This window comes from Anas platyrhynchos, chromosome 2 (genome assembly GCF_047663525.1).
Source record: "Anas platyrhynchos isolate ZD024472 breed Pekin duck chromosome 2, IASCAAS_PekinDuck_T2T, whole genome shotgun sequence".
NCBI classification, from domain to species: domain Eukaryota; kingdom Metazoa; phylum Chordata; class Aves; order Anseriformes; family Anatidae; genus Anas; species Anas platyrhynchos.
Window position 1 is genome coordinate 45,230,482 of NC_092588.1, and position 27,423 is coordinate 45,257,904.

Consider the following 27,423-nt stretch of genomic DNA (forward strand, 5'->3'; position numbering starts at 1 on the left):
ATCTTGTGACTCAGCATCTCTCATTCAATTGTAGAGAATATAATTTCCATTGTAATAGTGGCACATTAGATTGAATTTTCATGCTGTGAATAAACCCTTCTGCACATCTGGTATTTCCATGTAATAGTTGATACTATTTCTTTTGTAACAGCTGAAACTGGAATTTGTATTGCGGCAATGTTTGATTGTACTGAAGCACTGTACCCAATATGTATTTGCGTATTTACTGCAGTTTACAGATTTCTGCTTGGCAAGAATATTACTGTACACAATAAAGAATTCAGCGATATGTATCAAAAGTCATTTTTCTATGCAGGGAACAAGAAGAACAATGTTGTTCTTCAGGTAGCTTCACTAGATATGTCAAGTGTCGAGCTTCTATAGCATTGCAGGGAAATTCATTCACTGAGCACTGAAACTCAGAAGCTGGTGTCCAACGTTATTGTAGCAGCCTGTGGACATTATTCTGCGAGAAGAAAAGGTAACTGGACACAAATGCATCCATAATAAATAACTGCTTCTATCCGCACACTTAACACAGTAACATCCAGCACTGTAACTTCACACAAATATTGCTTAGCTATAATTTCATGATGGATTTTAATATAACGTCTTTCTGCAGTATTTGCATAGCGTTGCATTTGTGTGTGCATCTCACACACACGCACATACATGGACACACTTCCCCGAGATCATGGCTCTGAGACGTGTGTTACACATGCTGAGCTTTTAGCCGTAGCTCCAGCAGTTGCAGTTTGAATGTAGTTCACCACTTCTCATTCTCAATTTTGCTATTGTCAATTCAGTTAGAGTAGCAATGGTTACAATCTATTGTAGTGTCAGGTCCAATTCATGCAGTAAATGCTGTCTATAATCAATAGGAAATGCTTTCTTCCATAAGCTAAATTTGACCCTTTTCTGCTGTGCTTCAAGACTTACATGTGATTTTCAACTCCCTTAAAGCAGCCGTGTACCATGCTGTTGATTCCCTTGGTTTCTAGGTACTCTGGCAGTGTTTATAGGATTCAGCTACATTTATTGCAGACATCGCAGCAGCATGAATTCATTTTATTTTTTATCATGAGGGAAAGCATGCAGAATGCACACCAGCTCTCTGCTCTGATACAGTAAACAGCATAAATGGCTTTCTTTCTCCAGCAAGGTCAGGGACACATAGTATATGATTTCCAATTATTTGTATTTGAACAACAGGAGGAACTTAAGAGCACCCAAACTTTGTAGGAATTAAGCAGATGAATTCAATTGCAGTACAAAAACTGGTCCAATTTCTTCATTAGCTGAATGTAAAGTATAAAGGATGCAATACTGTAAAGACCATTCCACATGTCTGCAGAAATACCAGATGAAAGTGTGATCCTGACTGCAACAGGAAATAGTACAAACCAACCAAACCACCACCACTAAACACCCACAAACACAAATTAAAAAAAAAAAATAGAGGATCCCTGGATTTCTCTTTACTTAAAGAGTGTCCTCCTCTGTTCAACACCAATGTGTCAGGACCAAAGCTCTCCAGCTCAACAGAGTAATGGAAATTCAGTTCATGTTAGGGATGTGACGCAACTTGAAAAGCAACCAGATTGTCATCTAATTGTGAACGGACAGAAATCTAATGCAAACATTTATTTTAGTCTGAAAACAGCCTCTTACGATGAGAAGGACTGATAAACTTCCTTATGCATTTTTAGTTTTAATGCAGTTTCAACGCTGAAAACAATCAGGGCGTTTCAAAGGCAGCTGTAAGGAAGTTGTTAATAACTAAAGATTTAGTCTTTAGAATGGGGGTGAGATGTGAATGATTCCTTTTTGTCATCATAAAGGAGTAGGAAGTTACTGAAGGGAAGGAAATATAAAAGGAAGAAGAAAAGTAGGACAGAGACATAAAAGGTAGAAAGCAAAGTCAATGAAACAAAGCGTAGACAATGAAGTTATCCTAATAGCGAGCATTTCCTTTCTAGCTGTTTCTAAGGTGACATGAAATATTCAGTAAATATCAAAGTTAAGGAATATGTAGCTGTTTCTACAACTGGATGATTTTAATAGCTGTTACACATTACCTAGCTCCGTTGAACCTGAAAATTCCCAGTTCCAACACCATTTTTCTCAAGAACATTTCTGAGGCAACATCAAATACCCTGGTCAATTGTGGAGTCAACACAGTGTGGAGTCAACCCAAAATTCAGAAGAAAGTGCTTTAATAGAGTTTGTTTTGTTAATGGTTTTGAGTGTGAAAATGAAATATGAAATCTGGAGAGGCGTCACAGTGAGGAATTACCTTCCATGTACCATTTCCAATATAAAGATGAGGGGGATGAGGGGGATGTGTCAACAGCTGGAACCCTGCACACCACCTGAGTGCTTTTTGAGGGAGCGCCATCAGGGAGCCACTTTGGCTTCCTCTAGGGCTGTCCCCTGTCCTTTTCTAAATAAAACAGCCTTAAAAAGACGTTTAGATGTAGAGCTTAGGGGTATGGTTTAGTGGGGACTGTTAGCGGTAGGTCAGAGGTTGGACTCGATGATCTTGAGGTCTCTTCCAACCTAGAAATTCTGTGATTCTGTGAACATCGTGCTAGTTGGGACTGATATTTTTAATTATTATTATTTTTTTTTATTTCTCCAGTGAGCCGTGCGAGTTTTAACGTTACGGACGTTAGACGTTTAACGTTAGGGAAACCAAGAGGGCACACGGCTGGGGAGGGACGCAGGAGGCACTGGACAAAGCCCCAGTCATTCCCAACTCGTTTCAGCCTGAAAATAAATAAATAAATAAATAAATAAAATTCGGTAGTATTCCAAAAATACTTCACTATTCGGGGGAGGGGAGGAGAGATCGGGGAGAAAGCCCCCCCCCCCCCCCCGCCATATCCTGTGGCTGAGGAAGGGGCACCGACTGAATCCGCAGCCTCCCCCCCTTTGCCGGGCACCTCCGCCCCACGCCGCCCGGCGGAGGGCACGGACACACACACCCGTCCCCCGGCCGCCCCATGGACCGAGCCCCGCGGCCGCCTTTGTCCGCAGGGGGACGCGGCGCCTCCGCCCCGCTCCCCACGGGCCCCCTCCAGCCGCGGGCAGGCAGGTAGGAGCCAACGGCAGGGGGAGGGAGGGGGCTGCCTGCGGGACGGGGGGGGGCACCGCGGGCGGGCGCTAGGACCCGGGGGCGCCGCCGGGCACCCGCCCCGACCCCTGCTGTCCCCAGGGAGCCGCCCCTCCCGCCGCGGGGCACCACGGGAGTTGTAGTCCTCGGCCGCGGCTCTCGCGAGGCTTGGCGGCGGGCGCGCTGCTCGGGAGCGGGAGGGGAGGGGAGGGGGGGGTGTGTGTGGAGGGGAGGGGGGGCGAGGGGGGGGGATGTTTGGTGCGGGCGCCGTTGCCCGCCGTGACGTCACAGCGCATTGTTGTGAGCGTGGCGGGGCGCCCCGCGGGCTGTCAGCTGAGCGCCGCCGCGGGGAGCCCGCCGGGGCCGAGCGCACCCGAGCGGAGCCGAACGGAGCCGAACCCGCCCGGCTCCCCCCCCCCCCCCCAACCTCCCCTCCCTCCCCTCCTCTCCTCAACCTCCCCCCCCCTCCCTCCGTCCTCCGCCCCCGCCTCCTCCGCCCCCGCCCCTCCCGCCCCGGGGGCTCCGGCGCTCGGTGTCACCGTATCATTGTCCGTGCGGAACCCCTGCGGGCCCCCCCGGCACACGCACACACTCACACACACACCATACACACACACTCACACACACACCCCTCCCCGGCCCGCCCTCCCCCCCCCTCCCCACCCCTCCCCTCAGAACCACCTCAATGAGATGCAAACATGAAAGACAAGAGGAAGAAGAAGGACCGCACCTGGGCCGAGGCTGCCCGCCTGGTAGGTGCCGCGGCAGCGTTGTGTGAGTGTGAATGTGTGAGTGAGTGTGTGTGAGTGTGAGCCTGCGTGTGCCCGTGTGCGCGTCCCGCCCCGCGCGCTGCCCGCCGCTTTGTTGCCGGCCGTTGGGGAGAGGGAGCGCGAGAGGGCGCGAGTGTGTAAGGGGGGGGGGGGGGGGGAGGAGTGTGTGGTGTGTGTGTGAGGCGAGTGTGTGAGGGGAGTGTGTGTGTGTGTGAGGGGAGTGTGCCAAGGAGGGCCGGGGAGCGAGTCCGTGAGTGTGAGGGAGCGTGCAAGGGCGGGACGGGGAGCGCGCGTGTGTGTGAGGGAGTGTCTGTGAGCGTGAGGGCATATGTGGGTGTGTAAGGGCATGGAGTTAGGTGTGAGGGCACGTGTGGGTGTGTGAGGGCACATCTGGGTGTGTGAGGGCACGTGTGAGTGTGTGAGGGCGTGGGGTTATGTGTGACGGCACATCTGGGTGTGTGAGGGCACGTGTGAGGGCGTGGGGTGACATGCGAGGCCAGGCAGCCCCGCACGAAGCGTGAGGCTGAGGCGCTGTGGGGCCGTGGTGTCGAGGGGCTGCCGCCGCCCGCGATGCCCATGCAGCGGACACGCGTGAGGTGTGAGCAGCCCGCTGTCCTCCTCCCGTCCCCGGCCCGAGAGGAGGAGGAGGAAGAGCTGCGGCCCGTCTCCAGTGCGTGTGTGTGAGGAAATGCCTGCGCTTTTCTCCTCTTGCGCGCGCACGCGTGTGTGTGGGTAAATATCCAGGGATTGTTTCTGTCTCGGTGAGTTCATGCATCAGATATCCCAAGAAAATCCCTCCGTTAAAGTGCAGAGAAAAGTGAAATATCCGGGAATTGCCTTTTCGTCCCGTTAGCGCGGACAGGAGGACTGGGGTGAGGGGCAAGGACATTAGAGAGAACTCTTACTGGGATTTCTCTTCACCCTCTCTACTTTCCCGGCTGAGCAGGGAAATATTCAGGGCAATCAGACCCGCTTCTCTGAAGGCTCTGTGGCTCTGGAGACCTAGTCTATTCCCACTTCATTAGGAAGCAGTCTCCTTTTCCCTACTGTATCTGTTTTCATGATTCCGTATTATTGTTTGCTCAGTGTAATAGCCCACATTGTTTATGTTGTTTTTCGGTTTCAGAGTGTGTGTGAGTTCGCTTCGTTCTAGGAATTTTACAACAAATAGTCTATGCACAGTACAGCATGCGTGGTTGTGCACGTTTCTGTGTGTGTCTCCTGCAAACTTGCGTCTGGCTCAGCTTCAACTGGGTGCACGGAAAGATCAGAAAGCTAGGGATTTATGCTACTGGCTATATTGCCTTTTTGCATCCACATGAACTTTATATGTTATCTGTCTCGGATACAGACTTAATTGCTTAAGTAAAGTGTCTGTGATAATGGTGCATCTGTTCCTGGTAATGTGTTTTGATGTCTTATTACTGTTGTACTTCACAACTAGACATCTCTTGTAAAAATGTTTCTCACCTTGCTGTATGTGAATTCCTACGTAGAAGTTCAGCCTTGCTCTCTCATGTAAATAATTATGAGGTATTAGACAGGCACTACCTATAGATGTCTCTGTAAGCTGTACCTAGATATTCTCATACGCTTGGGCAGTGCTAGATTCTGATACGGTTCGTTGTACGTCCTACAGAATTTTCTAATAACTCAGCTTTAGTGAAGATGTTCTGATACAGCGTCCCCGCTGTCTTCTCCCATTTTTTGTAATTGTAACAAAAGTTTATCTGCAGTAAAACACTCATCTTTGACAAAATAACGGTGGCAGGGCGTGTTACTACAGTGCTTGTTTCTTAAAGCTTTAAACTATCAGAATGTGTTCAAAAGTCTATAAAATCCATCAACTGCTTTCCTAGCTTCCCTCTTCTAAGTGACTGCAGCAGATGCCACTGTAAGCTGTCTTTTGTTTGATGAATGTACATAAAAGAATTTTAATGTGTATTTATTAAAATTACTATTCCCATGTGGTCCAATATGTGGAAAGTTTAAGAGCCCCTGGAGAACAAAGGCTGAGCCAGTGCTGAGGAGAAAGGCGAAGTCTCTCATTTTCGTGATGTCATACCACCTAGTGCTCCCCCCAGAAGGGTCATGATTTGCAAAAATCCTGTAAAAATGATACATCGCTGTATATAAGTGGTGGAGATGCACAAGGTCCACAGTGTGGTTTTGTCTAGTCTCCCTGGGGTCCCTGTGTTACAGAGAACTTGTCCCAAGTCTGTTATGTGAATGACGCATAGTACGGTGCAGAGCAGCCAGTCTTGTACAGAGCTTTATTAACATAGTGGCATATGTTTGCAAATCACAGTGAAAGATCGAAGCTGAAATTGCCGGTCCTTACAGTGTTTTATGTTAGGACCCTGATGGTTCATTATGACTTCGTTTTCTTGGGATGCATCAATAATGTATTACTGCAAGGTTTGATTAAATCAATTTCTTTCCAACGACAAGTAAACAATGAAGTGATTGATACGCACTCATGAAAAACGACTCATGAGTTACCTAGATCAATATGCTGTAAAATTGTATAGTACTGAATTATTTTTAGAAACAAGAGGTTGAATTAATTCACACAGCAAACATATGGAAATTTTTGTGTTAAATTTTCCACGAAAGCCCTTATGTTACATCAGTATTGGGCTTTCAACGTGAACTGCTCAAAAGGTATAAAAGAAGATAGGTAATGTTGCTTTTTCACTCTGTTGTGCATGTGCATCTGTTACAATGTGGACTTTGAATGATGTACTTGTATGCTAGTTTTCCGAGTAGTTCTAGCCTGCTCACTAGACCTGCTTATTTTTTAATTTTCTTTGTTTGCTGTGAGGTGCTGTACTTTATTTTCTGTAGACCTCTCAAAGTCTGTGCTAAGATACATTTTTCTCCTATGTTTCAGTCACATATGTAGCTATTATTAGCAACACCCAGTAGCTTCCCAAACACAAATGTTTCTATACCTACAACATGCCTATGAAGTTAAGTATTTTGACCTCTGCTTTACCCATGCAGAGTTGAGGCACGGAAAGATTAAGTACCTTACTCAAAGCTGTACAGGAAATCTGTGGGAGAGGCAGTTATAGTACCAACAGTGTCTCGGTAGTAGTCCTGTTTCTTAGTCATAAAATCATCTTCCTTCTGTGGCTACACTTTTGCCTCATTCACTCTCTTACTATTTCTCTCACAGTAATTATGAAAGAAATGGATATGGTCATGTCTCTATTCAATCTATATTGAAACTCATAATGCACCATGTAATAGTTGTCATGGATAAAAAGGAGTACAAAAACTGGACTCAAGCCTGAAATCATTACACAGCTCTCCATTTCCCACGTTCACAATGAAAGAAAGAGAAGTGCTTTAGAAAAATATATTACATGACAGTCTTAAAATACGTTGTAATGTGTAAGCCTAAGTGGTGCGGCTCCACACTGACAGGCAGTGTTGCATTTCCATTTCTTGTATTTGATTAAAAAGGTCTTTGAAAACCCAAGTTCCTGCAATGCAGTGTTTTTTCAAGATACTCCCTCAATTTTTAGAACCGAAGCAGGAAAGGACTCCCATTATATTCAGCTCTTGCTGTACATACCATGTTTGTGACATAGGCGGTAAAACAGGAGCTGTTGGAATGTCCTGTACTGGGACTTGCGTTTCGTGGAAGAAGTCTCCTGCAGAGAGTTGAATCTTTCTGTGTGCGACACGCTGCTTTTTTTCCTCGCGCAAGTCTGCTTATCTCAGGGCAAGGCATAACCCAGCTTACAAGCATTCCTGAGAAATGAACGCATGTGCAGGATCAGTGGAATGGTGGCATACCTCTAACAGTTCATGTTACAGAACCCATTTTGTACAACACACATTTTTATGGACAAAATTGCAACCTGTCTTTGCAACCTGCCAAAGGGCAAACCTTTCTAGACCTGGTATGTCAGCTCTCAGGTACTTTTAGAAGACTACAGCAGTGTTTGTGCACAACCTGGACATTATCTCCATGCCAGTTTTTTGCTTTTTGTGTCAGATAGAGTAAGATACAACTCTTGACAAGAACAAAAGAAAATTTTGTTTCTCCTCTGTCTTCTTGTTGATCCCAACGTGATGAAGCTGTTGTTTTCTGGTCATATGTGGCTCTTGCAAAAACTGAACAGAAAGGCTAAGCACTTGAGAAGTTCAATTTATAACGATCCCATTCACTTGGAAATAAAAACTTGTATCTGGTGAGTTTCAGCTGTTCTTAAGCTCACTAGGACTCTCAAGTGGTTCTCAAAATCCTGAAATATTGAATTCTGCCTCAATTTCATGCCATAAGATACTGCGTAAGAAATATCAAAATGAAAATTACTGAGAAGAAAATATGTCCAAGCATACTGTGCCACATAGAAACTGCTAGCAGTCTTAAACAGGCAGCAGCGATTCAACTTGTATCATTGATTTTGACTGCCAGGTTTTTGTGATCTAGAGGGCAGAAAAAGCCTAAACAAAATGAGTTCGGGCTGCTCACCTCATGAATGCAGTGCTCAGCATATGCATGAAGCACAGAATGTCTGTGAAAGGTGATAGTAACATTTTATGATAACATTTTAAAAGTTTTTTTTTTTTTTTAATGGATAGCTCATCTTTATTATTGCCCTCTTGTCTTTCCTGTAAGTGGTGTTTCGAATCACACTTGAGTTAAGTTACTACCCCTAGTTGACAATAAAGCAGAAGAAAATGAGAAGAGTAGCAAGGATGAGAAAAGCAGCATTTGTTGTGTTACTCATGTGTTGGCTGCCCCACCTCCTCTCCAGTATTTTTGCTCTCTTTCAAAACTAAATTTAGAGAAGAGAAAGGTTTTCTTATGTTACTGATGGTTATGTGTGTTTTATGGTGCTATAGAGCACTCATGGTTCTGATGTGTGAATGTTGGGTGACTAATATTCATTCCTTAATTCTTGTATTTCTTGCGCTAGTCTCCTGACAGGATCCAGCTCTTAATTACAAGTTGTTCTGTTGCTCCTGTAAACTTTAAGAAAATTATGCTAATTAATTAAGGAAACAGATGTTGAAGGAAAAAAAAAAAAGAAAACATGAAAAAGCAACAAAAGCCCACCGGAATTGTTAGCTTGCATGTTACTGTTTATTGGGGCTGGCTGTCCAAAAGCTGATTGTTGCTTCATCTGCTCTGCTAAGATAGTGTAGTTGAAATAAATACAGTGGTATGGAACTATTTTTGCATTACATCTTCATATTTGAAGACCACAAATGAAACAAACAAACAAAAAAAAATAGAAGAGTAACTTCTGTGCAGTTAGACTATTGATGATAATAATGCCTTTGGCTTTTATCTGAAGTCTTCACTCTTGTTACTATAAATAAATTTTAAAGCATTGTGAAAGGAGCTTCATGTATCTCTGAAAATAGGCGATTTGACATGACTTTGTTTTTCAGTATTAAGGATTTCTTTGTTGTTGGGTTAGCACAGACCTACTATTATTTCCACGTTTGTTCTCAGTTAATTCTTTTTCAGACATGCAGAAACATTGTGGCTTGGGAAGTTTTGATGGCCTTTCCCTTTGATCCACAATCAATGCTGCTTTGAAGAACTATGTATTATTTTGGTTTGCTCTAGGGTTTCCTCCAATTTGTTTTACTCAAAGTAATTTTTGCACTTGTTAGACAAGGTTGAACCTGCATTTCTTTTTTTACCTTCTGTGGTTGCGTTTTTCATTTGGTTAGTATAAAATACTACAGAAATTAGTACATTTTATTTTATTTTATTTTATTTTATATTATATATTTATATAATTATATATTTATTTTATTTTATTTTTACTTAAAAAGTTGGTCAAAAAAATAGAAATTTCCTGTTTCAGCTCATCCTTTACATTCTTCTAAGGCAGATTGAGAGGAACAGAGATTCTAACTCTTGAGATGGCCCTTTCATCCGTGGCATCACAGACCTTTTGGGAAGCAGTAACCCAAACTGAGAATGGAACTTGTTCCGAGAAAAGTTACAATATGTCTACAAATCAGGGTAAAATAGGAGAAAACTCTTAGAGGAATCTAAATATGAGCATTGTTCAACAATGAGATAGTGTTATCAGTGCCTGAAGGTACGATTTAATGCTTACTGATACAGTGAATGATTCCTGGCTTATATTTCTTTGTAGAGAAGAACCAATGTTTTCCTGTGATGCTGCATGCTTTGATCAGTTTCACCTGAAACCTTTTGAATCACAATGAAATGGTTTCCAGTAACCACACCCGAGGCTGTATCTACTATTCACAGCTAGGGTGCTTGGGATCTGCCAGTCCAATTTACCACTTCCCTGGATCAAATTGTGTCACTGCAGCAACCTAGCCTGGATCAAGTAGCATGCTCTCCTCAAGGCGAAAAGCCAAATTCACTCTGCATCCTGCCATGGCGTTTGCTTTGTTCTTTATACTGTGACTAGGGGTTATAGTCACTTGGACAGTCATTTGCTAAACTTTAGCTGTTGGCTTTGGAGCAGAAGGTGTTTTTGAAACGTTGCAAGTTTCAAAACGATTTCCATTTTCCTGGTTATCTGATGATAATCTTGGCATGCTTTGTAACTAGCAGTAACTAAATAATAGTCTCTGTTTCCACTATGTGTGCTATCGGGACCTAGAAGGAGGTGTGATTAGCAGAAAATATTTCATTGTGTTTCCATGGGTTCCAGTTGAAACTGACCAAAACCTCCTTTGAGGAATTTACAGACTTGCAGATGGAATCAACCACCTTAGTTGTCATTCTGGAATGGTCAGTTTCCCCTGCAAAGTCATAGGAACAACCGGGAGCAGAGCCTGCTCTAAGCAGCATACCCTCGTTCAGCCCACTTGCTCATCCTGTTAGTTCAGGTAGCAAATCACCACGGTGCTCAGTGACAACAGATTGGCCATAGGTGACCCATCTGCTTTTTACCAACTTCGAGTGGCAGTCACCCTACACAAAGAAACCCAAACCATTGATGGTCAGTCCTCTCAGGCAGCTCCTTCCTTGTGAAGTCTTGCGAGGTAGTTCCCTCTTGTTGGACTTCCTTGGGAGGAGATGTACAAACTGAGAATGTAAACATAGTGGAGAGATGCTTCCCTTCTTACCTGCAGCTAAGCTAAGCTTTAGAGGAATGACCTGTGTCTCCAAATACCGTACCTTAAGCCACCCAGTCCCCAGTTATATCCACTTAGGGCTATGGTACCTTAACGCAGACACCAAGAGTATCAGGAGATAGATAGTAAGCCATCTGGCAGTGCATGCCTTCTCCCTAGGTTGCCTTCAGTGTAAGTGCACTGATAGGGGTTGGGGACTGCAGTTAGTGTAGGAGGGATCTAGGGCAGTACCACTGGCTGGCCTGAGCAAGTTCTGGTGTTTGTGGCATCGGAACAGGAAGCGGGGACAGTCCTGTGTTTTCTGTTTTCATCCTGTGAATGGTAAGAGTTTCAGCTCGCTTTAACGGCTTGAGTTCAGCAGGATGAAGTCTCTGTGGTGCCTCACATGTAGCTTCCCTCAGTATTGTTGGAACTTTTAGGTAAGGTTTCTAATATATGGGGTCTGGCTGTTAACCTGCAGGTTCTGAATCTGATGTGGCACCCTGCACCTCAGCTCTCTGAGGCAGACCTGTTCTGTGTAGTTCGATTGAACGTAGTTTCTGTTCGACAACTTTTGCTGTCATCAACAAGCACAGTTCAGTCAGTGCTCTCAAAGCACCAGGGACATTCACTGAGTCATTGAGAGGACTGGGCTGTAGCTCTCTGTAGACGGTATTTCAGAACATTTTCTAATTGATTGTTCATGATGTAGAGCAGCAGAAAATGGTTTATTTAAAAGGCAGAAATTCTATACTGTGTTTTAAAACTGGCCCTCCTACATGCATGGATTGGTCTAGCTGAGTCAGTGGTGATGAGTATCTCCTCACTGTTTGTAGAGGCTCTATGTAAAGATCATTATCAAAGAGTCACAGAATGATTTGGGTAAGAAGGGACCTCTAAAGATCACCTGGTTCCAACTTCCCTGCCATAGGAAGGGACATCTTTCATTAGACCAGGTTGCCCAGAGCCCCATCCTGCTGGACCTTATCGAAGATGGTGAAAGGCCTGGAGGGGAAGACGTACGAGGAACGGCTGAGGGCACTGGGCCTGTTCAGCCTGGAGAAGAGGAGGCTGAGGGGAGACCTCATCGCAGTCTACAACTTCCTCGTAAGGGGGTGTCGAGAGGCAGGAGACCTTTTCTCCATTAACACCAGCGACAGGACCCGCGGGAACGGGGTTAAGCTGAGGCAGGGGAAGTTTAGACTTGACATCAGGAGGGGGTTCTTCACAGAGAGGGTGGTTGCACACTGGAACAGGCTCCCCAGGGAAGTGGTCACTGCACCGAGCCTGACTGAATTTAAGAAGAGATTGGACTGTGCACTTAGTCACATGGTCTGAACTTTTGGGTAGACCTGTGCGGTGTCAAGAGTTGGACTTGATGATCCTTAAGGGTCCCTTCCAACTCAGGATATTCTATGATTCTATGATTCTATGATTATCCTGTGGGTGAAAATCCCATTCTGTAGTGGATGGCTTAACTTGCATGTTTTGATAATGTTGCTATCTACAACTTCAGAAGTGTTCCTTGACAGACACATCTAGGGCTAGTGAGTGATTCGGTGAACTTACTGTTGAAGGTATTTTCTTTGTTTCTTGAGATCTTGGACAAATATAGATGCAGCCATGAATTTGGTAAAGCAGTCATCCTGATCAGCTCCTTGTATAACCTGATGTCTAGAGAGGGAAAAGAGCCTTTTTCTCCCTTTCCTGGAGAACACACCTAAATCCTGTAGTGGTTGGTGAGTTTTCTTTTGATATGTCTACAAAATCTAGTAAGTCATAGGCAATCTTCAAGTCCCATACAATATTTTTCTCATGTTTTATGATTCAAACCTTTTTTATGATAGGCTCTGCCTCAATCATTGTATTGCCTAAGCATGTAACATTGTCCTTCAGTAAGTGATAACTTTGTTTCTATTATTTTTCTTTTAGTCCCATCAGTTGTAACTGGATAAATTCCACACCCAGTTGCTTCAGTAGATCTATTGATGTCTATTCCTTGATAAATGTTGATTCTTTTTATGTCTCAAAATTCCCAATTATCAACCAGCTGCTGGGGTGTCTGTTGGCACTGCTGTACGAGGAATACTGCATGATACTGCATGTCACCACGTCTGCCAGTACTACCTAGCAAGATAAATGGGAGTAAATAGTCACTGGCCATAGCCGGCTGTCTTTCTTTTGGACCAAGATTCTAGCAGCTATCTCAAAATTATGGTGTTCTCTGATCACATCAGCTTCTTTCATTTCATTGGGCTTTTCTCTTGTTTCAAAATTCTAGGCAGGTTAGACCAAACAGAACCTCTGTGGAGTTCGTTGTTCATCATAATTAAACTATTAGTTTGATAATCATAGAACTGATAATCAAAGAAAGTGAGTTTGGAAAGGGCCTCAAGGTCACATTGTCTGGTCAGACTTAAAACTAAATCAGATGCCCAAAATTAGCTTTAGGTTTGTGAAATCAACAAAATCAATTGGTAACTTTCTTTACCCATTTTTTTGAGCTAGGACTTCTCTGGACTTTGCCAGCATCTACTCTTTTTGTGGAATTTCATGTCCTACTTAAAAATGGGAGAACTAGGAGAAAAAAGTGATCCTGAAGAGACCCAATGGAGGTCATTTAGAGTTCAAATGTATCTTTACCTCTTTTTTTTTTATTTTTTTTTTTTATTTTCCTGACAGTGACTAGACAGAAAGCACCAGTTTTATTGTTCAGATTGAGAATTCTGTATTTATTTAATGGTGCTCAGTCACTTCCTCTGTCTTTTTTGAGGGTTTTTAGTACTTAAAGCCTCTGGATGTTTTCAGCAGTTTTGATATAGCAATGCTGCAGCAGATTCATACTTAACAGCAGCAGTCAGTAGTGCATTCTAGTCTGTTTCATAAGCTATTTCATTCATAATGGAGATTTTTGCAATCAATCGTCTTCTGTTTTAAAATGCAAGTACGACAACTTTGTAGGACTCATTGTGTAGCTGTGGAATAAGCTCTGTTGAAGACATAATCACTGTTGAAGACATTTTCAAATAAGTTACTTCTGGAGATATGTCCTTTTTCTGGAGATAGGACCTTTTTGTTACTGGTTTCAAGGTGACCAGTGACAGGGTGTAGCGTCCTGAAGGTACAAGGGACTACCTTGTATTTGCATGGATTGTTTTTGTACTGAGCTCTCTGTTTTAAACTTTTTTTTTCTTTTTTTCCAAGAGGAAAAAAAAAAGTCTGTGTAGCCAATTCTGCTAAATTGGCAATGCCTGTCAAACAGGTTGTTTGTCTTCCTTTTGTCCTGCTTCCAGGATGCTGTGCTGTCAAGTTGCATTGCATTATTAAACATTTGCTGTCTGTTAAGCACACACCAGTGGCATGGCTGGACAAATCAGCAAGTGCTTGGGTCTGTTGGGCCAGATCATAGGAAAGAAAGGGGAAACTGCAGTATGCAGAGTAATCTGTCGTTTATAAGGCTACCGATCTTTTAAAACATTGGTTTACTTCACTGTACCCAGTCTATGTGTGCAGCTGGGGGCTTTGAATGTGGGTGGTATACAAACAGTAGCCTTGTGAGCAATAGCTTACAGGTATCCCTGTAAGTAATATTTGATGGGAGGATAGAGTAAGGATTCCTGTTTTGATGTGGTCCCTCGAATTCCTGACTTAGCAGCCCAAATCTTATATGCGATGTTAAGTATTGGGTTACAGCTCTGTGAGACTGGCTGGGAGAATCAAAGACACAAGTCTGCATGCCTGGGACATTCAGTCTACTTGTAATGAGCCCCAGCATCCTTTGGGGAAACAGATAGCACCAGCAAGAAATGGACACTGCTCTCAGCTCCTGAGTTGGTCCAGTTGTTTGTTTTTTCATCTTGCAAACTAAATTCTTTGCACTAAAATACTGTTTCCTCCAGTCAGTCAGTGCTCAGGGATCGGTTGACTCACTGCCAATTTCCCCTGTCACTTTTGAAATGAGAGTTACCCATTTGAGTGAAACTTGTCAGTGATAACCGAGCCTATGTCTTTGCTGTGGAGTCGTGCTCCTTTTCCTTAGTAAAAGTCTGTTGGTGAATGTTATGGTTTACAGAGCACGGGATCAGCACTCAAAGAGTAGATGCTGAAAGAAAATGGAATTACTGCTCTCAGCTTGCTTGAACACTGTGGTTATCCTATGAAGAGGGATCTTTTGTGCTCTTTGTGACACTGTGTTCCAAGGACTCAGTGAGCCCCTCTGAGAGGCTGTGATCTTAAAACATGCTCTTTTTTAGAGTAGCAGAAGTACTTAAGAGCTGGAGTGCTATGACTTGCCAAGGTAAATTTGGAGATTTTTATCAGTCTGACTGTGCAAGTTACTGCATGCTGTATATGTCCATTACTCATCCATCACTGATGATTCTTGCATTTACAAAGTACCTCCACAGGAACTTCTCTGTGCCTGTGCAATGAGCAGTCCTTTGCACTAAGTGTCTGACGTTCATTGTGGGTTGTTAATTTAGCCTCCAGGTCTGCAGCAGCAGCAACACTTGAGGAGGAGACTGCAGAACTCACCTAGGGCTGCCTGGGGAGGTGTACAGTGAAAGAGAGCATAAGTGTGGGAGAAGTGAATGAAGGATGCAGGATCCAGTGCAAGAGATAAGCAATAAGAGGAGGGGGCATGTTGAAAGATGCTAAAGATAGTCAGTGTCTGAGCAATCATTTGAGCTGTACTGCCTCATGGACTCCAGAAGGGTAATCTTCCAACTGGTCTGTGAACCACGGGCTTGAAACCTACAGCAGTAGAAGAAGAAACTAGGAAACATTTAAGATTCTGAAGGAACGAAATCAAGGCAGTTGACCAGGATTATTTTGTGTAGCTTTGGAAGGTGGACCAGAAGAGTGTTGTCTTGCTGTCTTTTAACTTGTTTGAAAAACTGGCAAACCAAAAATTTAAGAGGTCTTGATCTTTCAAATTAGATGGCTTTAAGTATGATTTTTTTCAGGGACACATTAGACTTTTTTTTTTTTTTTTTTTTTTTTTGTAGATTAGTTTCTAATGAAAGAAGTGATATGTTCCAATAGAGAACAGTTCTGTCTCCGTTCATTTGTGGGGTTATCTGCCTTGCTTGGAGATAGATTGTTTGACACATCCTCAAAACATTCTTATCTTTCTATAATTGCTGAAACCTTTAACGATTCCATTAATTAAAAAAGTAAAATAAAAAGTCTCTAGCTGTGTGACTTTCCTTAATGAGGACAGACTTAGTTTCGTACTGTAATTTCCATATGCAAACTTAATGTATTGTGTCTGAGCTGTAGGAGAATGTTTCAAACAGTTTAAAGTAATGTTAAAATAAAGTACAATAATGCTCCTATTCTCATTCAGAGCCAGAACTGTAAAAGAAGCTGCTTGGATCACGGAGGCTGGTATATATGCATGGTGGTTGCGAAATGCTTCTCGAAGAGCTGCAGAGACTGAAAGTTTTTTATTTTATTTTATTTTATTTTTTTAAATAATAATAAAAAAGCCCTGCACCTGTTTGCTGTTATCAGCATTCTTGGAGTTGCTATGGGAAGAAGTTTCATGTGTTAGTTAAAGTGTTGTTAAATGTTGGAGTTAATTTTAGAGAAAAACATGGGTGTGGTGGGGGAGGGAAAGGATCTGGGCAGGGCATTCTGACAATTAATGTTCTGAAAATGTGTTGTTTTGTTTTTTTTTTTTTTTTAAATGTTACAAGCATACATAATAGTTATGATGCTTGTTACTTTTAGTACTTGCATATGTTTTCTGGGATTAGTAGAAGAGAATGAAACTGGGTTTGTGTCTGCTGGCATGTCATGTGGTAAAAAGAGAGCGTGCCTGAGTAATTCTGATGTAATCCTGCGGGAAGGATGGTAGTGCTGCATTGGGAAATGGTGAAGAAGAGGAGATATTTTTCTACCATTGAGAAATAGTATAGTGAATGTAATGGATGAGACAATCTATGACTGAAAGTGAAAGAAACAGAAAAGAATAATTCTGAATTCTAGGATGAAATTGCATTTCATTTGTTTATTTATTCTCTCACCATTTCACTTAATTAGGTAACAAATATTCATCTTTCAAGATTGGATTCTTTTCAAACTTTGGTAGTTCAAGGGTGGAAATGGAGAGGGGGGGGAAAAAAGTGGTGTGTGTGTGGGGGGGGAACAATACACCATCACCACCACCAAAAAATGTCTTTTCTGTAAAAGACAAAATCTTTGTTTTGGAAATGAAATGCTGTGTTTTTATTATGTTGCATTCTGTTTAGAACAATTTCCAATATGGGGGCTATCTCAGCCAAAATGGTATTGTTGAAATTATAAGTAATCTCTCTGAAATAATGGAAGAGGCCAATTCATCTTCTAAAATTTTCTCTCATCTGTTTGGTAATAAGATCTCCTACCAGAATTTTCAGAATTAGTTTCAAGTGACCTTGCCAAGGTTATTTCTAGAGCAGCAAAACATACGTATCTCCGAAAATCTCCTAAAGTCTGTCCGACACAATGCTTGATGATGAGACTGTTCTAGTTTTCTTATTGTGATTCTGGACACCATGGTTTATTTTCTCTTTAACCTTAGAGAACATAGTGCCTAAATCTTCTCTGTATAATTTTATGTCTTTGGATGGGATTGTCTGGCATAGTTAAAGAAGATTGCGTTCCAGGATTTGAGTCGAATCTCGTTACTGCCTCACATTGGTTCAAAGGCACGGTGTGCATTCAGTAGTTACACTGGAAGCCCAAGCTGAGGCAGTGTAACTTCACATGAAACAATTTTCACTTTTTTGTTGCTTGCTATTTTAGAGAGGAAATAGAAGATGGAGCAAAAACATGTATTATTATCATCTTTTAAAACATTACATCTAAGACATTGTGTCTAAGCCCCATGGACATTGAAGTTATTTGCCAGTAACATTTCCTAGGAGCAGACAATTTATTACTTCTGCATTTCCAGAGGAGATGCAACTTTGGGAAAACTCACATATATTTTTATTGGTGCTCATAGAAAAAAAAATAAAATTAATGACTGAATATACTATCTAACAGCCGTGTTTTGCCCTTGCATGGCTTTTCTTGGGTATTCTCTCGACAGTTAACAGTTTAATCTGTTGAATGTATAGTGAAGTGTCTTAGGTAAGAAATATGCTGTAAAGTTAATGACCCTTAAAGATAGAGGTTTGCCTTGAACAGGAAGCCTAGTTTTATAAGAAGTCTCTGTATTTACATTCCTCTAGCAAACCCTTCATCTCTGTTGACCAATTACTTTGTTGTGATTCCAGAGCTCGGCATTAGCAGCTGTGTGATGGTCGTTTCCCACTGCAACCTATCCACTGATCCGCCAGATAGGCTTTTGGGAGTCTGGCCCTGTAGCATGGAATAATACCTTCCAAAAGGGTCAGGAGTTGGCAGCCTCCACAACTACAGATTATCCTGAACATTTTCAGGTTTTTCCCTCACAGAGGATGACATGTTCTCTGTTTTGGGTTGAGATTTGATTACAAACTTTTGGTTTAACAGTCAGCATTTTGTCTCCTTACCAAGTCCAGTTCTGTGAAGAAAGTTCATCTTTCTTCTTTATAGGCTGCAGACGCGATTAAATCGGCTTACCTATGCCAAACAGTTGCTTCTGTTGGTTCAAATCTCTAAGGGAAACAAACATCCAGTTGGAAGACAGCTGTACTGATAAGGTCTCATTGATCTTGCTCTCCTGTCCACTTCTCCTCCTATCAAGAAAAAAAAACATCCTTAGCTTTCATAATACTTCTCTCTTGCCCTGATGTTACGCTGTTACCTGGCTGCTCTCACTGGTGTGGCTGGCCTCAGGTGCTGATTACATTATATGTGGACATAGTTAACAGCCTGATAAAAGTGTTTGAGTCAATACTTGATAAACGTAGATAAGGATAATGCTTTCTGGTGAGAGCTCTTTAATAACTTATTATAGTTGATGCAAACCAATGGTAAAGATTTGCTGTTTTTAACAGGAAAAAAGAAATCAAGAATTAAATTTTACTCAGTGTGGCATGATTTATCAATATCCAGAAAAGGAGAATTTGAGAAAATCCAGATACTAATTTTAGCTCCATTTGGGGGAAAAATAATTATTTCCTCTTTAACAGAGCTCTTGCTTATCATGTTTTTCAACACCACAATATAATCTGAGACTGTTTTTTTTCTACGAGAAGGAGTTGGGAGCATGTAAACAGTGTAATATGTGTATGCTTTTTCTGAAGCGATAGGGTTTTGAAAGATTATTTGTGTAAATTGGGAATGGTCAGATTGTTTTACAAGAGATTGTGTAACTTTTCTCAAAACTTGAGGAAAGCTGCTCCTTCTATCCAAAGTTTTATTTATATATATTTACATATACATACAAACTCAGATACAGAGCCATCACATGTTCTTTGTAATCTGTCTGTATTGTGACAAATGTTTCTTAGTAATAGTTGTTAAATAGTATATTTTTCAAGGCTTTAAACAGATGCTACAAATATCACTGTAGACTGCCAATGTGCACTTCAATTCTGCAGTGAATTCTGTGTTTAACAGGACAACTGTGGGTGGACCTGGGTGATGAGGTGGGAAAAGGGATTTTGTGGAAGGACTGGTAAGGAGGGCTGAACAAGTAAGCAACATAAAATGGATATGAGTTAGTGAACCACAAAATATTCTTCTATTTTTGAAAATCTTAGATGAGTAATTGTCAACTGTGCCATCTGTAAGTAATGTGGGCTTCCAAACGTGTGGCAATTAAAACTGCCTAGCATCCCACTCCAGCCCTATGTTTTATGCTGTGTACAAGTCAGTACTGAAGGCTGATCTCTTATGACATTAATCGTCTCATGAGGAGAGATGGAATAAATCACAGTAGCCCTTCCTCTCTTCACTCATGAAGATAAATGCCATAACATGATGGCTGATCTTTGTTATGACACTAACCATTATATATTTAACAGAGATAGCAAAATCCCACTGACAGCTAACAAAAGAATTCTCTCTTTACACATTCTCTAAGAAAGCTGTATTTCTTTAGTTCAAAAATACGACTTACCCTATCTGCTCTCAGAGCAATATAAGCAGTGGATCTGCATTGTGCCAGTGAACTGAGTTCTGCACGCAATGATGTCATGATGCAGACTAATGAAAACTCATGCGAAATCATTGTGCAACTTTGGGGGGAAAAAAGTACATAATGCACAAGGACTGATAAGACTCTACTGGTTTGAATTGCGAGTTCTGACAAGAACAAATAACTCCAATTAAAAACAAAGCAAAAAAGACCCAGCAGAGCTTTCATCATTTTTTCCTTCATGGAGGTTTTTGTGTTCCATTTTGCTTCCAGTACAGGTGGGCTCAGGAAATTGAAAGTGGGTTTTTTGTTGTGGCTGTAATTCTGTAATTGCAAGAGATTTGTTGTTGTTTTTTGTTTTTTGCTTTATCATTTGCTTCACTCATCTCAGAATTTTCTTTCCAGGTTGTCTATGTGTTGGACGCGTTCTGGTCTTTTTTTTCTGGAATAATATTGCTAAGACAGATTCTTAGTAATTTTCTGCATCTCTTCTTACTTATTAATCCAAAGGGAGCAATGCTGTGTATCATCCTGTGAGTGAGTAACAGAGCAAACAAGTGAGTTGTGAAGTTTATGGACGTGCCCTGTGAGGTTAAGATGATCAACTGGCACTTCTACTGGCTTTTCACCTAAGCATCAAAATGTGCTGCAGGTTTTGTGAGGTAGTCTCATGCCACCTTTCTTACAGAATTAAAATGGAAGCATAATTTTAACAGTGTTATTTATATGTTTGTTGTCATTAGCCATATTTTCGAAACATGAAGAGGAGTGCTTCTTGGTTGGTTAAGTGTGCATCCATGGTGCATCAATGGAGTCAATGTCAGTTGCAGAATGCCACTTGTCTTATCCATTTAGTAGGTGATTTTTACCTGGAAAAAATACTTTAAAATTGTCAAAAGTGGTATGTAAGAATATTTAGCTAGAGTACATAGTTAAAATATTTTATTCTGCTAAGATTCTAGATTTTTTTTTATTTTTCTTATCTCTTTTTTTTTTCCACCTTCTGGAAATCTTAGGTCTGTATCTTTAGGACACTGTCAAACAAGATAAGCTCTGGTAATAAAGCAATGGCAACAAAACCGGCATAACTGTCGCCTCTTGTTACATCTGGTATGTTCGGAGAGTAGCCAGTAGGAATTTTATTTCTCACATTAAAAGTAACCCTTACACATTACATTTGCCTGAGGAAGTTAAGCGACGAAAGCTTTTAAAACAAGCACATACTCATTCTCTCTATTGATTTTTATGGGAGTTTTACTCTTCATGTTTCTTTTGATTTTACTATGCTGCAACATTGAAAAAACACTGCTGCATAACCAGTGTCAGAAAAAAAAAATCTATATCAGCTTTCAATACTGAAAACAGCATATATGAAGTGAATATGGTTGGGGTTCAGTGGTTCTTAGTATTTCTGCCTTGTTCCCTGAGTAGTGCTGGACGCACTTCACACTGGTGGTGGTCCTTCCCTCTCTTATCAGTAGCACAAAGGCAGCTGGCAGGGCACTTGCATCCATTCTTCTCTGTTAGTCCCAGTCACCTAAACATGGCCTCTCTTCGTTTTGTACAGGGGTAAGAGCCAAAGGGGAATTTTGATCCCTGCTGGAATTAGAGGCATTTCAGGATTGTGGCCTGTTTGATCCCGTAGAGCTAGTGGAGATTGGAGTAATTTTGTTGGGTGGCAGAGCTGTTTTTTGCTCCTGGTCTCTTCCCTGGAATAATGATTCCTAACTGTATACAGCTTTGGCCTGTGTTTTTCAGCTGACTGCACTGATACAGAGATTGAAACTTCTACACTCATTTTGTAAACTAAATAGGCAGAGAATATCTTCTACGAGCCATGGGAGGTTCACAATGCAGTTTGTCCTGTCAGCAACTCGGAGCTAGCATGCTGGTAGCTAGCTACTTGGCGCACACACATTTTGGCTACCTAGGCAATGTTTGGGTGCCTGTGGTTGGTTTTGGGGAACCCACAGCAATGATCAGCCTCTGTATTGGTGTGTTAATGCATCAGGATGTAGAGGAGGTAGGAATGTACTGCAGGAATGTATTGTGGTAAAGGGAAGGGAAGAAAGGTGTTTCAGTAGGGATGTGGAAAGGTGGGAGATACGGAGGCTACAGGTATTGCAATACCTCAAAAGATGAGAGTGTCACTCTCATATTCATAGTAATTCTGCTAACAGTGGTACCCGTACTAGGGTAGAAAGCTGCTCACTGGGATGTGTGTCTTTGATCCTGACCTTCCACATCGATTTGAAAGAATTCTGCTTACTCTGGGTTCATCCTGTTACAGTCATTGAAGTGTTCATGGATCTGTACCGACAGATCCCCTAAATGAGGATCAGACATTTCGTGTATTTCAGCAAGTTTAGGCATCTTCACATGTTGCTTTCTTGTTCTTATTACATCTTTGCTACTTTCCTTGCTTGATTTTGCTTTTCTTTCTTATCTGTAATGATGCATGAATTATGAAGGCAAATTCATAATATAGAGCATATCGTGAAAGACATCGCTGATGAAATACATCTACCTCCACTCAAATTTTATAACTTCCTTATAGTAGCTGCACTAGCTTACAGACAAAAGGCCTACCAGAAGAGTTATTACTCCCATCTTATTCTTTTAATGTTTTAGTACTTGGAAATTAGTCTTTACCTTTCTCTTAACCACCATCTCCATGAACCTTTATTTGAGAACTTCTCTTAAAATAGCTTGTAGCGCATCTTCCCTTGTTACTTTCTTCCTTCTTTGCTGTTCAATATTACGTACCCTCCCTCTTCTCAGTCTTGCTGTTTTCTTTCTCACCCATGTCTATCCAATTCCTTTCTTCCCCCACTCTGTATCCTACCCTACCCAACCCTCTCCTCTCCTAACCATTTACCCATCTTTCTTCACACAAAGGGCTTTGAACTTTTACCAGGCTGCTGATAATTCCCCAATGACTGAAGCCGTTAATCAAAAATGAATACAAAAGATTTGAGTGGGGCATTTCCCACAATAGAAGTCAGTCCTCCTGTTAACCTCACACAAGCAGCTGGAAAAGACAATGCTGGATTTATTCCAGGACGCTGTTCTTGTACCCTGCTTGGGACTCCATCTTTCAATTAACTTAGTAATGGGTGGCTAGGAAAGATCATATATTTACTGCTTAGGAGAAGGAAAGATATTTTTCTGTTCTTCTGTTCACCCCGCTCTCTTTGGGCAGTAGAGAATGTCTGCCTGTTGTGCAGTTCAGCCAGACTTGTATTTTAGCTGCTGAGTGGGAGCGCTGGCAATAGCCGTACTGTTCCTTTTTCTCCTGCTGAATTATTTAAAAACGTTCTACAGAGAACTGCTCCGCTTTGTGAGCTGTGTGGCTCAGCCTACAGCTTGACCAAGCAGATGGGATAAAATGATCCTGATTTTTGTCAGCTATCTGACCTTCAGATCCTCGCAGGGAGCTTACAAAAAAAAAAAAAAAGGCTCAGCTCAGTTTCAGCTTACTGTACCGTGGCTGGACCAGCAGCACCAAGACCACTGGACTGATCTGCTTGCCGCTGTTGAACCATGGCGCTGTTTCTATCCACACTTGGTTCACCTTGAGAAGAATTGTTTTCTGCTAACATGATAACTCTTAGCTGCAGCACTGGTGGCTGCTTCTCTGGCAAAGCTTCCCAGTTTTGCAGGGCAGCCTTTATGGGGGGCAATAAAGCTTACTTTCTAGTTTGCCTTTCTTCGTGCTGTTCCTCTCTTTGTGTTCCCTCTAGTGGCCGAAGTGCAAGTGGTTGAGCAGATCAGCTTCCAGCAGCTCTATGTACAGATTAATCATTCTGTCCACTATCTAGAGGTTCTGTTCTGATTTCGTAGGTGAGCTGAGCACTCAGGATTTCCCTCGTATGCAGAGCTGAGAGTTTTGACTCTGCTCCAGAGTTCTCCTGTTACAGCTCACCGGAAAATGCTTTTTTCCCTGGCGTAGCACCTGATGTTTTTTGAGCAGTGTAAATGTATACAAGATAGATACCCTGCCGAGAAAAAGAATTGGGATTTCTTCTTGTTATATGTAACTGACGAGACTTTTGAAAGGGAACTGGGAATGTCCCTGTTTGTCGAATTTGTGCAGTTATTATGCTTAAATATTGCTTAAGTTGTGGGTTGATATGTGTAGGTGAAACAAACCTCTAACAGTTTGTCTGGCTGCAACCATTGCTGCGAGTTTTGATTTCCACTGTTTGTGCTTGGTCAGTTGCCTTTCTTTGAGCTATTAACCAGTGTTTGAATGAACACCAAGAATGTGTTCAGTGCAATGACTGCTGCAGTTCCCTTCCAGATTGTCCTGATGGATATCAAATCGTTTGTCCTAGTTATGTAGTGGCTGTCCCTTTTTGAGGCTGTGGTTGAATGGCAGGAATAAATAGAGCATATTTGATCCTCTGTGATAGAGGTTGCAGTCAGTGCAAACCATTCTTCTGCCATTGTCCTTTGCAACAAAACGCATCGAAACAATCGTGGTCTTCATGACAGTACTTTGGCATATTTTAATTCCAGCTTTATTAGTCACTACCCGTACATGACATGAGTGTTGGTGGATGGAGTGGGAGGAAGGAGAAAGATATTCAAAACAGATAAAGGATGTGATTACTTTGTCTGACCAAGGAGTCTATGACTTAAGTATGCTACTGCATTTTAGTATTTTATTTGCCTTAAGGGACAGTTAGTAATTCAATTTGAATTTCTAATATTTTTAAAAGTCTATAAATGCAGAAAGGCTTGTGGGCTTTTAGCAATGCTAATGGTGAGATACAGAGGCAAAAGTCGCTTGTGCAATTATCAGTTCAGTGTATTCATTAGCTCACAGTCTCTTAAATAATACTCAGATGCTATTTTCCATAACTGGGGGAAGAAAATAATGGGATTGTCATTAAAATGTTTTTCCAAGTAATTATTTTTATTTTTTCCCTCTTGATAGATGGTTAGGCTAAAGTTGTTGGGGGAGGGCACAGGATGGTAGGAAGGGCAGAAGAAGGTATCCTTGCTAAGGTTCTCCGCTAGATTAATCTTCATTACGATAAAGAAAACTTAATCAAGTGCACAGTAAGATGGTTTTCAAATTAAGTAGTGTCTGAATTGGAGAATTTATGCTTTTCAGTTTGGGTATGAACAGTTCTTTAAATAACAGTCCTCTGTTTAAAGGGTTAGATGAACAGAATTAAATTCATAGAGTATATGAACTGCAGCCCACGCTACATGTCCAGCAGTAAAATAAATCCACACAATGAGCAATTGTTTGCTCCAGCACATTCAGCCTGTCTAACATACTCTGTGTTTCAGTTTGTCATTATACCCTGAATGTGTTCACTTCATACTGTGGTATTTGAAATCTGCCTTGTGGGTTTGATTAAGCTTTCTGTAGTGGTGCTATGCATCCTGCTTGTTGGTTTCATTGTTGTTTGGTGAAGATGATCTTCCGTATCCTGTATGTCTGGCCATTGTTTCCACAACCAGTTCAGTGCAGCTTCCTCAGCACAAACTGCTCTCCCTTCTCCCATTGTCCAGAACAAGGGGACTTCTGATGTTTATGTAGTGTTATTGTTTCCTTCCCATTATTGTCAAATCCACGTGGTAATACCTGGCACGTTTTCTGACTCTGCAGAGTAGGATGTGATGTCACAGAGAAGGGGACAGGGCTACCCAAATTTTCTCACTTGCAGGGAGGAGCTGCCCAGGTGTGCTGAGGGGCCTGTACTCAGGAAGAGAAACAGGGAATCCTCCACAGTGAGTAACCCCACTTTCAAGTGCACACAGTTTCCTTCATAGCCGTGTCCAGTACAGTGTAGTTTCCTCTTCTGTCCTTTCCAGTTTGCCCTCTGGAATGTTCCCAGTTCTGTTCCGTTCCCTTCTTTTCCCTCCATTTTGGTGTATTCTCATTTGACCTTGTCCCTATTCTTTGTTGTCTTTTCAAAGGTTAAACTTTCCATTTCTGTATCTTCCCACACATCAACTTCTTCTCATCCTAGAGTCTTAGTCCTTATATTCATTGTCATTTTCCCAATGTGTTATGTGGTTCCGTCATTAATGCCTCGTATCACTTCTCATGCGTTGCTGTGCAGTGGCCCTTTTCCCAGCTCTGTGCAGTTCCTTCTGTCCTTACTCCTTGTCATGCTCTCCTATCCACTCTTCTTTCTCCTTTCAAATCACCTTTCGGTTTTCCTTTCCTGACAGGTCCCTTTTGAATCTTGCCTATCGATGTACATGAGATAAGCTCAGTTCAGCTCCCAGACCTTTCTAGCGCAGCCCTCACTTCTGCATTTTCCTTTTGTGGAACTGAAAGATAAAGGATAAGAAGCTCACCTGCAGCAAAACAGCCAAAGGATTTGGTAAACCATTTTCGATGAGAAAGGGGAGAACAGGTAGCAAGTCAGAATTATAAAATGGCAAGAGAAGGTTGAGCTGGTCAATTGGTAGTGAGCAGGGAGGCTTTGGCTTTGTGAGCTGTTTGAATTACAGCTCTGGTTAGCACCCTTTACAGTTTGGTGACTGGCATGACATGATTTGGTGGTGTCTCTATTTCCTAGTGGGCACATATCCACATAGTAGTAGCTACTTTCACAATTGCCACTGTTTGGTAAATACTAGAGAGAAGCTCAGGATTAGATGAGTACGGAGACCAAACTGATTTCTTGTTTACTCATGGTAGAAATGCAAGGTCTGGCTCAGATGATGTTGGCAAGATGCTCTGGGAAGCTTGCATTGCTCTTGCCTGTGCTGCACCTTTTACTGCTGATTGAAAGGTTTCATTTTTTTCAGGGCTGTCAGTCTGGCACTTTAAATGAACAAGAGCAGCTGTTTGTTTAACAGCTCAAAACTGATTGGGACTAAAAGGAAGTGGAAAACCAGAAAATTCTGTTCAAGATGGTTGTATCTGGAAAGAAGAGTGGGTTGCTTTGGGCTCGATTGGAAAAGGCAAAGGAGTGGAAAACTGAGCTGAACTGGAAAAATATATTGCACGCTGTCATGTAGCATCTCGTGTGCTGTGACTGTTCTGACTACTTCATTTTTCATGGTTTCTAGAAACAAAGAACATTTGAAAATTGAAACCTACCTGTGTCAATTTTCATAGAAACTCCTACTCTATGAATGGAAACTCTTAGTTTTTGCTTTGTTCCTGAGGTCACAGTAAAACCTAAGTGTCGAATATTCAAATGACCTCAGATAGTTCTATTTATCTATAATTTTGAAAAGGAGGGTGGGAGAAAGACCACAATTAGCTGTCTCTTGCTTTTTTTTTTTTTTCCTTTCTGCTTGAAAGGAATTCTGTTGCTGTGTCATAAAATTAGTTGCGTATTTCAACTCTTTATCTGGAACCTGCTGAGAATTTTTCCCAGGCAGCACAGTAGATACAACAAGTAAACCTTACTGTTGCTGCAGTTTCCTGA

At 41.9% G+C, this 27,423-nt stretch overlaps 1 protein-coding gene across 1 annotated transcript in view; it reads left to right on the forward strand.

Annotated features, from left to right (window-relative positions):
• Positions 1-3,193: 3,193 nt before the first annotated feature.
• The window catches only part of ASXL3 (ASXL transcriptional regulator 3), a 136,205-nt gene continuing 111,975 nt past the window's right edge, over positions 3,194-27,423 (forward strand). The window contains exon 1 of the mRNA XM_027452167.3: positions 3,194-3,867. Coding sequence (XP_027307968.3) covers positions 3,814-3,867 — 54 coding nt within the window. The 5' untranslated portion in view covers positions 3,194-3,813. The remainder of the gene's footprint in view (positions 3,868-27,423) is intronic.